The 13,141-nt window shown below is 33.9% G+C and overlaps 1 protein-coding gene and 1 long non-coding RNA gene across 2 annotated transcripts in view; both read left to right on the plus strand.

The window, feature by feature from the left end:
• The window catches only part of LOC127730296 (phospholipase A and acyltransferase 3-like), a 36,676-nt gene extending 26,559 nt beyond the window's left edge, over positions 1-10,117 (plus strand). The window contains exons 2-5 of the mRNA XM_052238620.1: positions 362-501; positions 2,738-2,924; positions 4,830-4,959; positions 6,040-10,117. Of these exons, the coding sequence (XP_052094580.1) occupies positions 381-501; positions 2,738-2,924; positions 4,830-4,959; positions 6,040-6,159 (558 nt within the window). The 5' untranslated portion in view covers positions 362-380 and the 3' untranslated portion in view covers positions 6,160-10,117. The remainder of the gene's footprint in view (positions 1-361; positions 502-2,737; positions 2,925-4,829; positions 4,960-6,039) is intronic.
• On the plus strand, positions 3,433-4,002 carry LOC127730299 (uncharacterized). Its single transcript, XR_007995023.1, has 2 exons — positions 3,433-3,580; positions 3,917-4,002. It is a non-coding gene; the product is annotated as an uncharacterized LOC127730299 (long non-coding RNA).
• Positions 10,118-13,141: the final 3,024 nt, after the last annotated feature.

Genomic DNA, 13,141 nt, shown 5'->3' on the forward strand with positions numbered 1-13,141 from the left:
CATTTTTGCCCCAACTGTTCAGGGTTGGACCTCTGTGGTGGTTTCCAGCTGCGCTCAGCGAAGCAATTTATTACCTATATATATATATATATATACATCATTTTTTTCAGAGACAAGTGCCTGTGGATGTATAGCCTTTCACTTTGACATACCAACATATTTTTTATGAGAAGATTGTCTGATCTTAAATTCCTTGATTTATTTGCATTGTACATATCAAAATAAAATGTCTTTGAATTAGCCTTAGTGTTCTTATTACAAAAGAGTTAGGCTTTGCTTCATATTGGCTAATTCAAAGACATTTTTGTTAGTCTCGGATTTGTTCTGTTATTTACCCACTGCTTATTAATTTGTTTTCCAGCTAATTGTTATGAAGCAAAATGGCACAGAAATTGGTACCTGTAAGAGAATATAACCAGACAGTTTTAGACAACTTAGAAGAAGGAGACTTAGTGGAGTTCCCAAGGGGACGCATTTACTCACACTGGGGAGTTTATATTGGTAGGCCTCAAAATTTTCTGTCCTGTATTAAATTGCTTGCTTTTAACTGAATGTGCAAACACATGAAGCCTAAAAGGTTTGAATAAAAGGAAACAGCAACACAAAAACTTTAAAATATACATGTCTGTATGTTACTTATAGAGAGATAATTGGTAACATTAGTTACAAAGCAACATTAACAACATCACAAAAGTTACATGTATGTACGTATTTCTAGAGAGATAACTGTTACACATGTATCAGTTACACAGCAACCTAACAACACAATCATAACACTAAAACCATAAGACAGCTCTGCAAGTGTCCTCAATATAACATCTGAATATGCTCAATATTTTTTTTCAAAATGGTGTTTCATAAGATAGTGTACTACATTTTTATGCCCCAAGTACTATAGTCTAAGAGGCATTATGTTTTTCGGTCTGTGTGTCCATTCGTTCGTCAGTTCGTTCCTTCTGTCTTTCCAGCTTCAGGTTAAAGTTTTTGGTCAAGGTAGTTTTTGATGAAGTTGAAGTCCAATCAACATGAAACTTAGTACACATGTTCCCCATGATATGATCTTTCTAATTTTAATGCCAAATTAGAGTTTTGAACCCAATTTCAAGGTCCACTGAACATAGAAAATGATAGTGCGAGTGGGGCATCCGTGTACTATGGACACATTCTTGTTTCAGGCTCAGATAGTTGCAACATAAATTTTAATTTATGAAAAAGGTACTAGTGAAATTCCTCTATATTCAGCTTAGTTTAGGAAAAATACATATATTCAGTAGCAAGAAATAAACATTTTTTTCTGAATTGGATTCAAGGATCTTTTACAATGCATGTAGGGTGTTTACTGCATTAAATTATAGGCTTTGGACTTTCATGAAAATAAAAGTTACACGGCTTTTTTCAAACGTCTTCACATATTGAGTATGTATGTGAGTCAACTATGATGAGTTACAGATCAAATATACGTTTAGTTCCACTCTGCTGATTTTTGCCGCAAACAATAGGCTTTGGACTTTGAACATTTTTTTAAAATAACAGTTGTACATACTATTTTCTGAACACCTTCACATATTGAGCTGAATTTCAGTATGTGAGTCTTCTATGATAAGTTACAGATCAAGTTTTCGTTTGGTTCCGCTCCATTGATTTTTGCTGAAATTACCGGCTTTGGACTTTGAAAATTTCTTTAAAATTACAGTTGTATGGAATTTCATTCTCAAATTTCCACTCCTAAAAATGGCTTCAAGCTTTTTTTGCGAGCGGGGCCATTTGTCATTCTGACACATCTAGTTTTCTTCCTATAATCATGATAATACAAAATACAAAAATGTACTATATTTTTCTTTATAGAATAAAATTTTCTGACTCTCCCATTATAATGCTTAGTTTAAAATATTTTGAATCAATCAAAAAATATTCTGAATTTGTTAAAAACAGAACTTCATAATAAAAAGACAAGATCACGTAATTTGCTTCCTATAGATGAAAAGTGTTACAAATGAATTGATTGCTGTCTCAAAATTTGCTTATTTCAATAAAAAATTTGATCAATTATTGGCAGCTATTTTACAATCCAAGATGGGAGAAGGTTGAGAAACTGTCAGCCATACAGGAAGATTGTGATGGCATTGACTTAAATAAGGGCAAAAAAAAAGTATTTGTGTTTCTATTTTTTGTCCTTAAGACAAACAGGGTAGGCAATTTGATTGAAATACAGATCCCGTGTCCACGCTTTGCTTACAAGGATCTGACAAGGCTCCATTCAACTTTCTATTTTAAAGATCTTTCCAGATCCTCTGGCTTTGTCATTATGATATTCAACTTCAAAAATGTGAAGGCAGATTTTTCATTGGCTGATGTAATAATTACCAGAACAGAAAGTAGAATGAAATGTTGTCAGATCCTTGTTAGTGAAGACTGGACACAATATCTGTATTTCAATTGGGTAGACAGGGTTGGTAACATAGAATTTTTTCTCAATTTATCATGTTGAGTATTTGGGAGACCGGTAATTTTGTCAGGATTCACTACCAAAAGTACTTATAAAAACATCAGGGTTGGTTGGGAAACCCTAAAACTCAATTGTTTGGTGGTTTTTTTTTACCTGAACAAGCATACATGTGTATTATACTCAGTAAATAAAAAAAAATGTGGATGCCATTTGTTTGAAAAAGTTCCTGGAAGCTTTTGGTTAATTTTTAATCAGTCGTCACTGTGGTGTTAAAACTATTTTGCATTACAGGTAATGAAGAAATCATACATTTAGCAGGTGATGAAAATGATGGAATAAATGGAAATGTTGATTCTGGTCACCTGTTTACTGTTTGTGGTAGACAGTTTAACAAAGCTAATGTGAAAATTGATAACTTTTGGGACGTAGTGGGCACCAGTAAGGCCAAGAAAAATAATGACAAAGATAAAAAGTGCAAGTATGTTCTTATATCTAGAGTTATTTGTTTTTTTATATAATATTCTAACCCATTCATATATATATATAAAAATAAGAAGATTTGGTATGATTGCCAATGAGACAACTATCCAGTAGAGGCCTAATGATGTAGATGTAAATAATGATAGGTCACTGTACAGTCTTCAGCAAGAAGGTCACTGTACAGTCTTCAGCAAGAAGGTCACTGTACAGTCTTCAGCAAGAAGGTCACTGTACAGTCTTCAGCAAGAAGCATAACCCATACAGTATAGCCTACTAAAAAAGACCATATCATGACAAAATGTAAACCAATTCAAGTTTTAGAGAAAACTATTTATGTACAAACAAAAAACAAAGATCAAATATTACAGTTGCAGCTTGCTTCATAGGTCATGTAGGTTAGGAGTTACTGAAAAAAAATTGATTAAAGTCAATAAGAAAAACAATTATGATACTCAGTAAAATAGTATTTCATAATTATTAATTAATTGCACAATCTTAATTTTCTCATTTTTAGCTCACCTGGCCCGAAGGGCCAAGTGAGCTTTTCTCATCACTTGGCGTCCGTCGTCGTCGTTAACTTTTTACATTTTGAACTTCTTCTAGAGAACCACTGAATGGAATGAAACCAAACATGGCATGAATGTTCCTTATGAGGTGCTGACCAAGTGGTGTTGTTACTTTGTAGCCGATCCATCATCCAAGATGGCCGCCAGCGTGGGGACTTAGTTTAACATAGGACCCTATGGGAAATGCATACAAATGTCTTCTTTTAGAGAACCAGTGAATGGAATGAAACCAAACATGGCATGAATGTTCCTTATGAGGTGCTGACCAAGTGTTGTTACTTTGCAGTTGGTCCATCATCCAAGATGGCAGCCAGCGGGGGACTTAGTTTAACATAGGACCCTATGGGAAATACATACAAATGTCTTCTTTTAGAGAACCACTGAATGGAGAGCAATCAAACATGGCATGAATGTTCCTAATGAGGTGCTGACCAAGTGTTGTTACTTTGCAGTTGGTCCATCATCCAAGATGGCCGCCAGCTGGGGCCTTAGTTTAACATAGGACCCTATGGGAAATACATACAAATGTCTTCTATTAGAGAACCACTGAATGGAATAAAACAAAACATGGCATGAATGTTCCTTATGAGGTGCTGACCAAGTGTTGTTACTTTGCAGTCGGTCCATCATCCAAGATGGCCGACAGCGGGGGACTTGGTTTAACATAGGACCCTATGGGAAATACATACAAATGTCTTCTTTTAGAGAACCACTGCATGGAATGGAACCAAACATGGCATGAATGTTCCTTATGAGGTGTTGACCAAGTGTTGTTACTTTGCAGTCAATCCATCATCCAAGATGGCCGCCAGCGGGGGACTTAGTTTAACATAGGACCCTATGGGAAATACATACAAATGTCTTCTTTTAGAGAACCACTGAATGGAATGGAACCAAACATGGCATGAATGTTCCTTATGAGGTGTTGACCAAGTGTTGTTTCTTTGCAGCCGATCCATCATCCAAGATCGCCGCCAGGGGGGACTTAGTTTAACATAGGACCCTATGGGAAATACATGTTCCTTATGAGGTGCTGACCAAGTGTTGCTACTTTGTTGCCGATTTACTGTTCAAGATGGCCACCAGGATATTTTATTAAATAACGGGACCAATATTAAACCAAATTTGGCCTCAATCATTATTTGGGTATCTGTTATGATTTTTATCTATCTGTACATGATTTCTAAAACCAAAGTAGAGTCTGGTGAGTGACACAGGCTTTTGAGAGCCTCTAGTTTGATATCTATGTATAGAATTTTTTTTCTCCATAAAATTTGATAATATCATGCTTTTAATTATAACCGAAAAGGTTTAATTTGGTAAATTGGTGTTTTCAGAGCATTCCCACCAAATGAAATAATTGAAAGAGGAAAGTCAAGGTTAGGATCAATACCTTATAATGTACTATGGAGCAATTGTGAACATTTTGCTGCTTGGTGTAGAAATGGAGAAAACTGGTCTCAACAGGTTTGTGACTTGTTATATAATGTGAAAACATAGAATAAAAGATTGATAATTGTAAAAAAAATTGATGTGAACTCGATTTTGTTTCATAGTAACAAATGTATGAAAAGTTATTCCCTCTTTAAACTGATTTTGATAATTGAGAACATATCAATAATATTTATCTGCAAAACTAATTATATGTGCAAGAAAACATGTTAGCAAATGAACCATGAAAATTTGTATAACACTGAAGTTTGTTTCTTTACACTTTAACTATACTGAGTGAAAAATTAGCAACATATACTCTAATTAAAAAACTTTAATTAAAACTTTCAAAAGTTATACGTTATATATATCTCGACAAATCAAAATTATTTATATTGAACATCGCATTGTAAGCACTTTCACTCCAACATTTCTTGTCAAATTTTTATAAAATTTCATATCTATGGCTTTTATCAGCAACTGTCTTGGAAGACTAAATATTTGAACAGGAGAAATGCCCCTTGGAAATAGAAATGATATGGAAAACAACATTGTTAGCAATTCATGCACATTTTTTGTAAGATATTTATTCAAAAGCAATTTCTTGTATATTGGTAGTTCGGAATTTTACAATGCTCATTGTACACTGCAAATGTCAATCTAGCCTTGGCTTCTAAGGAAAGGAATGATTTTATTTTTGGTCTTGAGCTTGATAATGTTAAGTCTTAGCATGTAAGCAATTTTAACATCTGCAGTGCAGCCTTGTCTTGTCTGCTGATCCTCTTTATAAGAAGTATACAGCTGTTTTATATAACTCAATGAATATGCAAACATATATTATATAAATCTATATCTGAATTGTATTTGTTGAGACTGAAAGCACACAATTTACTAATGAGAAGAACTATTGATGTCTCTCAGATTTGTGTGTCCTTGAATTGCTGTCTCATTGAAATATAACTGGTATCTCTAGTTATTCATATGAATGTAGTCCAATTTGGTAATTTAGTTTATCAAACAATTCCATTCTTTGTTGATTTTGTGTAAAAATGCACTGACTTATGGTTTGACAAGTCACAAAACAAGTCATCATCTTAATATTTGTGTGCATTTCAGGCTGATAGTTTCTTACAATGGGTAATGGGCATTGGTGCTGCAGTTGTTGTTGGTGGAATGGCTTATGCTGGATATTCTGAATCAAAGAAGAAGAAAGAAGATACACAACAGCCCTTATAGACCCCAGACAATATGCATCATTTATTTCATTTAGATTGATTAATATTATTCATGTTTAAATATAAGATATGTTGAATGATGTCTGGCAACTGCAAAATGTTATTTTTTGGTACCTTGTATTTTTGGTTTGGGGTATCATATCATTGATATTGAAATTTACCATATATTTTATTCAAAATGTACATGTTTTCAATTCAAAAAAAGGCAGTATCTCATTTGACACTTATATACCTTACATATGTACTTAATGTATGTGATCTTCAAAACACATTTAAAGCTTTTATCAGCCATTGTACAGTGAAATATCAAATGCACTTTTTATGAAATAGTAAAAAAAATAGCAATAGTTAATCTCCATTTTGTATTAGACAATTATTAGAAGGGGAGACACACTTTTTTTACCAAACACTATCTTTAATATATTCAATTCTGATTTCTTTTGATTTTAAAGATTTTTATTTTTTTTGTTCCTTAGTTTTGCAAAATAAGTATATTCAGAACTATAAACCAACTTATTTGTTCATATCTATTCAACCCTACCTACACAAATACCTTAATTTTGTCATGTATCCAGTGTGTGAAACCGTTTTTTTTTCTTACTCGCCAAATTGGGAACAGCTTTTCATTTTTACTTACCAAATTGAAATTCCACTTGCCAGCTTAGCTAGTGACTTACTTTTGGGACTTGCCGTGACTTTTCAATACATAATTTTTGTATGTATTAAAAGATATTATTCCAAGTCTACTTTAATACAAAATGTATGAACATATGTTTATTTTTTTTAAATCTATAACTAGCAACTTGACAATTTAAATTACTATTTACACATATAGTAGTCTCAGTTATACATGTTATAAGGGAGCAATCTGTGTTATCTTTCGATTAACTGGGGAGGTTGGTATCATATAGCTTTTCACCACAAGTCAAAAGTTATTTTTTATGTCATGACCAGACATTATAATAATAACAAATAACAAATGCTGGAGTTATTGAGCAGCCTCTTGAAAAATTACACTATGTGTACAATTTCTGCACCAAAGGCTTTTTTATGTTTTGTTTCTAGTTTTGCTTTTCTTTTTAGTTCCTTTCATTTTTTAATTATTCTAAGCTAAGCCCTAAAAACTTGTCCATATTGAAATTACTATTTCAAAATTTGCCACCAGAATGTCCAGATTGAACTTGTTGAACATTCAGAGAAGTTTAAAAAATGTCCTGTCCATCCTGTATTTCTCTTTAAATAAACATAAATGCACCATAGGAAGGTAAACATATTATAAAATTTTTTGTTTGTCACCCATTGATACCACACTCTATGAATAAAACATTTATTTCAGTCACATCAACAAATGAAATCAGTGTGGTCGGGGTCATATTATAAGTTTTAGCATGCTACTTCAATGAAGTGTCAAGGTTGTCATAATAATGTTTTAGTTTGCCTATTGTGATTAATAAATTGTTAAGGAGCTAGGAATATCATTGTCTAGTAACACTCCACATTGAAATTGGTTCAACAGACTAAAAATTCGTCAACCTTTGATAATTTAAGGCCTGGCAACTGTCAAAATACTTCAACTGGCCAGGGAAATATCACTCGCCACATTGGCGAGTTCTCAACTATCAGTGCTCGCTATATACATTTCTGACTCGCCTTTGGCGAGTTAGCGAGCAGAGGTTTCACACACTGTGTATCACATTTATGTAAGGGCTATAGGGAAATTGTTCCAATTGAGATATTTATTCCTTTATTCAATCATTGACATAGATTTAATTCCCAATTAACGTCGAATGACGTAATATAACGTCAGCAAAAACTTTATACTTTGACAGAAAGATTACGATTGGAATCAAGCGTATTGTACATGAAGTTTAGAAAGGTAGTAAAATTGAAAGGTAATATCAAAGCTTATCCTGATATGCAAAATGGGTATAACGCCATTAAAATAATTAATATTTACTTGTAGAGGAAATTTGTTTTTTTTGGATAAAATTGGAACTTATTTTCAGTAATCGATTAACACTTGGGAATATTTTCAAGAATGAGGCATAAGTATTAAAAGCAAATTGATCATTGAAACTTGAATTCAGCAAAAAAAAGTCTGTACACTTTATATGACTTGATATTTGTTTACCTGCATTTTCACCTTCAGAGGTTGACAGGTATGTTAATATTATGATTCTACATGAAGTAAAGTGTATGAAATAAGGTTGTTTGATAAATATGTAAATTTTTCAGGGCATCTTTTTGTTTTCAATGAAACTGTTTAAGTATTAAAGAATTGTGCACACTTTATTTATTTATGCTGTTATATTAATTTTATTTTAAAAATTTATGGAAAGTTGTATATGTATACATGCCTATCTGTGATTAAAGTTCAACACTTATTTTAATGAAGAATTTTGTTAAATACCTCAGCTGTTTGTTATTTTGAATTCTTATTTTGATGTAATGATCCGTTCTACAAATGAAACAATTATATTTAACATATTAGCATATGAATTTATTATATTAATACCCAAGACATAAAGGCTAACTGCATTATCTCCACTTGTCCCGTTTTGCATATTTTCATCCTTGACATGCCATTTTCTTCACAGCCTTTTTTCTCAACATATCAGTGCTGCTTTGGTACAAAGCATGTCCTTTGGTGTCTAAGATAGAAAGGTTCACTGAGCTCTTCAACAGTTTTTTTGCTAAATACAAAAAAGTTAATATTTTCAGACATTGATCTATTATTGTTTTATACTGCTGCTATGAAATTCTACAACCATGACTATTATTGTCACTAAAGTGTGAACAAACAAAAAAGCCTTATTTTCTGTCCCAAAATAAGCCTCTTAAGGAGTGAGGTTAAAATTGGCCCTCAGATTTTGATGTTTTTTTAATCAGGACAAAATACTACAAATTTCACCTAGAAATAGTTGTGATATTACTATTAATACAAAATAACTTTATTTTGGCACATCACATTAAAAATGACATTCAATGTCATCATTGGCAACTTTTGGTTACAGAACATTTTTGATCATAGTTTGTGGCCAAGGGTTTCCTCAAGCTTTTAGTTCTGAAAAATGCACAAAATCATTCTTTTTGACAATATATCCACTTAAAAACCAAATTATGGCCATTTTGAAATTTTATGACAAAGTTGAAACTCAAGGCCATATTTGGCCTAAAGTGAACCTTGTCCTTTGAATGAAGGTAATTAACATTGTCAAGATTGCACAAAATATAACTATGTTACTATATTTGGAAATAAGACAACATAAAGTGATCTTGTTGTAGTATAAAAGACTTTAATTGCATTTTCCCAAGAAACTACAGGTTATTTACTTGTACCAAACATCATTTTGTAAAATAATATTGCTTATTTTGATTGGGCTTTTGTTTATTCTTTTATGAATGTGTCATATGATTTTTAACTTTACAATTAATTTTGTGTAATACTTCTTAATAACGATAAGAATAAATTTGGTTTGAAATCAGTGAGAAGATGACCTTGGTAAATGATGAATTGGAATCATTTTATAGTATATTGGCAGTGCCAAGCATATACATTGTACTATATTCCAAACAAAACAGCACTTATTTATTTAAAAAGACTTAACTATTATTCTATCAATGTGACTGGAGTCTGACAAGTTTTATCAGAATTGAAGTGGAATCTACCAGGTATTTTGGACCTAAGATAGGATTTGTTTGTTACAATTATTGTTCACTACTACCATTAATATACTATATAATGTTTCTTTGACTATTTATTTTGCTAATTTTCTTTATTCAATGTTTTGGTATATGGGACTCACTTAGTTCAAACCACTTGATTCCAGACTGACATATAAAAAGAAAATTAGGAAGGATATATAAATATGTTATTTATTTACAAAAAAAAAGTATCTATGTATGAAATGTTATTGTGTTTCTATTGTAGTTTTTTTAATAAACTTTTGTTTGTTTAAGTATTTCTCATTTGTATACATGTATATATAAATAAGAATTAATGTATGATTGAGACAACCATCCACAAGGGACCATATGAAGTGGTTGTAAGCAAATAAATGTTTGTTTGAACTACAACAGAAGGTCTATGTGAGCTATTGCCATCACTTGATATTCAGTGTCGTCTGTCAAAATGTCAAGTTCTTCATACCATCCCTTGTGACCACAATTGTCAGAGGGCTTCCTTTAGTTAGGATTTATTACTCTAGAATGACCATTTTGATATGACGGTCATCAAAGGGATGTATAATGAAATACAGTTATCTATTTGTCCATACTTTTGTTTCGTCATTGCAGTGCATCCATTCATATGTGTAACAAAATCTAAAGATTGTTCTATATTGTGTCATAGATCAAACTTATTCGTTCAGTGTATGTTTACTTGTTTTTGTTTAAATGTCTTTTTGATCGAGTTAAGCCATTTCAATTGATATTTAAGTCTCCCAAACGAAGTTTGGGAAGACTTATTGTTTTTGCTCAGTTCTTATTAAGTCTCCCAAACGAAGTTTGGGAAGACTTATTGTTTTTGCTCTGACACAGTTCTTATTATTATTATTATTCTTCTTCCTCTTCCTCTTCCTCTTCTAATATCTTGTAAGTGGTCAAGATCCCCACCCCTAAACCATATATATTCTGGTTTGTCATGCTAAGATGGTTTGAATGATATACAGGGTTAGTCCTCAGGGGTCATCCCGACCCCCTGCCATTAAAGAAAGTTCTAATATCTTGTAAATGGTCGAGATCCCCACCCCTAAACCATATATATTCTGGTTTGTCATGATAAAGCACATGAAATGAAATACAGGGTTAGTCCCCAGGGGTCACCCCCACCCCATGCCATTGAAGAAAGTTCTAATACCTTGTAAGTGGTCAAGATCCCCACCCCTAAACCATATATATTCTGGTTTGTCATGCTAAGATGGTTTGAATGATATACAGGGTTAGTCCCCAGGGGTCATCCCGACCCCCTGCCATTTGAGAAAGTTCTAATATCTTGTAAATGGTCTAGATCCCCACCCCTAAACCATATATATTCTGGTTTGTCATGCCAAGATGATTTGAATGATATACAGGGTTAGTCCCCAGGCATCACTAATGCATATAACTTTACTGGACCAAACCAATTTTCACTGGACTTTGCCCCATGTCAGGCGACCCTGGGAATAACGAATTATGGGAGCTTCGTTTGGGAGACTTCGTAACAGCATCCTGTTACAGTTATTTCTTGTTATTATTATTATTCTTCTTCTTCTTCTTCTTCCTCTTCTGCCGCTTTTAAATTTGAACTTGTCCGAACCCGTTCTCCAAAACCCCTTGTCAGATTAACTTAGGGTTTTACAATATGTTAGACTAACATGTCTAGTGGTGCAACCAGGGTTTTGTTTGTGCAATGGGGTTTATAAAGGGGTACTTTGAGGGGCAAAAAGAAAAGAGGGTTTTACTAAAGAACCCTATGGGATTTTATTTTTTTTAATTTTCAAATGATTATAAATTGAAAACCGTTTGTGATAGACACAATCTTTTTAATTGAAAATGTTCTAAATGATAAAGCCCATTAAATGATATACAGGGTTAGTCCCCAGGGGTCACCCCCGACCCCTGCCATTTAAGAAAGTTCTAATACCTTGTAAGTGGTCAAGATCCCCACCCCTAAACCATATATATTTTGGTTTGTTATGCTAAGATGGTTTGAATGATATACAGGGTTAGTCCCCAGGGGTCATCCTGACCCCCTGCCATTTGAGAAAGTTCTAATATCTTGTAAATGGTCGAGATCCCCACCCCTAAACCATATATATTCTGGTTTGTCATGATAAAGCACATCAAATGAAATACAGGGTTAGTCCCCAGGGGTCACCCCCACCCCCTGCCATTTAAGAAAGTTCTAATATCTTGTAAGTGGTCAAGATCCCCACCCCTAAACCATATATATTCTGGTTTGTCATGCTAAGATGGTTTGAATGATATACAGGGTTAGTCCCCAGGGGTCATCCCGACCCCCTGCCATTTGAGAAAGTTCTAATATCTTGTAAATGGTTGAGATCCCCACCCCTAAACCATATATATTCTGGTTTGTCATGATAAAGCACATCAAATGAAATACAGGGTTAGTCCCCAGGGGTCACCCCCACCCCCTGCCATTTAAGAAAGTTCTAATATCTTCTAAGAGGTCGAGATCCCCACCCCTAAACCATATATATTCTGGTTTGTCATGCGAAGATGGTTTGAATGATATACAGGGTTAGTCCCCAGGGGTCATCCCGACCCCCTGCCATTTGAGAAAGTTCTAATATCTTGTAAATGGTAGAGATCCCCACCCCTAAACCATATATATTCTGGTTTGTCATGATAAAGCACATCAAATGAAATACAGGGTTAGTCCCCAGGGGTCACCCCCACCCCCTGCCAGTTAAGAAAGTTCTAATATCTTCTAAGTGGTCAAGATCCCCACCCCTAAACCATATATATTCTGGTTTGTCATGCGAAGATGGTTTGAATGATTACAGGGTTAGTCCCCAGGGGTCATCCCAACCCCCTGCCATTTAAGAAAGTTCTAATATCTTGTAAGTGGTCAAGATCCCCACCCCTAAACCATATATATTCTGGTTTGTCATGCTAAGATGGTTTGAATGATATACAGGGTTAGTCCCTAGGGGTCATCCAGACCCCCTGCCATTTGAGAAAGTTCTTATATCTAGTAAATGGTCGAGATCCCCACCCCTAAACCATATATATTCTGGTTTGTCATGATAAAGCACATCAAATGAAATACAGGGTTAGTCCCCAGGGGTCACCCCCACCCCCTGCCATTTAAGAAAGTTCTAATATCTTGTAAGTGGTCAAGATCCCCACCCCTAAACCATATATATTCTGGTTTGTCATGCGAAGATGGTTTGAATGATATACAGGGTTAGTCCCCAGGGGTCATCCCGACCCCCTGCCATTTGAGAAAGTTCTAATATCTTGTAAATGGTTGAGATCCC

This window comes from Mytilus californianus, unplaced genomic scaffold, assembly GCF_021869535.1.
Source record: "Mytilus californianus isolate M0D057914Y unplaced genomic scaffold, xbMytCali1.0.p SCAF_2, whole genome shotgun sequence".
NCBI lineage: Eukaryota > Metazoa > Mollusca > Bivalvia > Mytilida > Mytilidae > Mytilus > Mytilus californianus.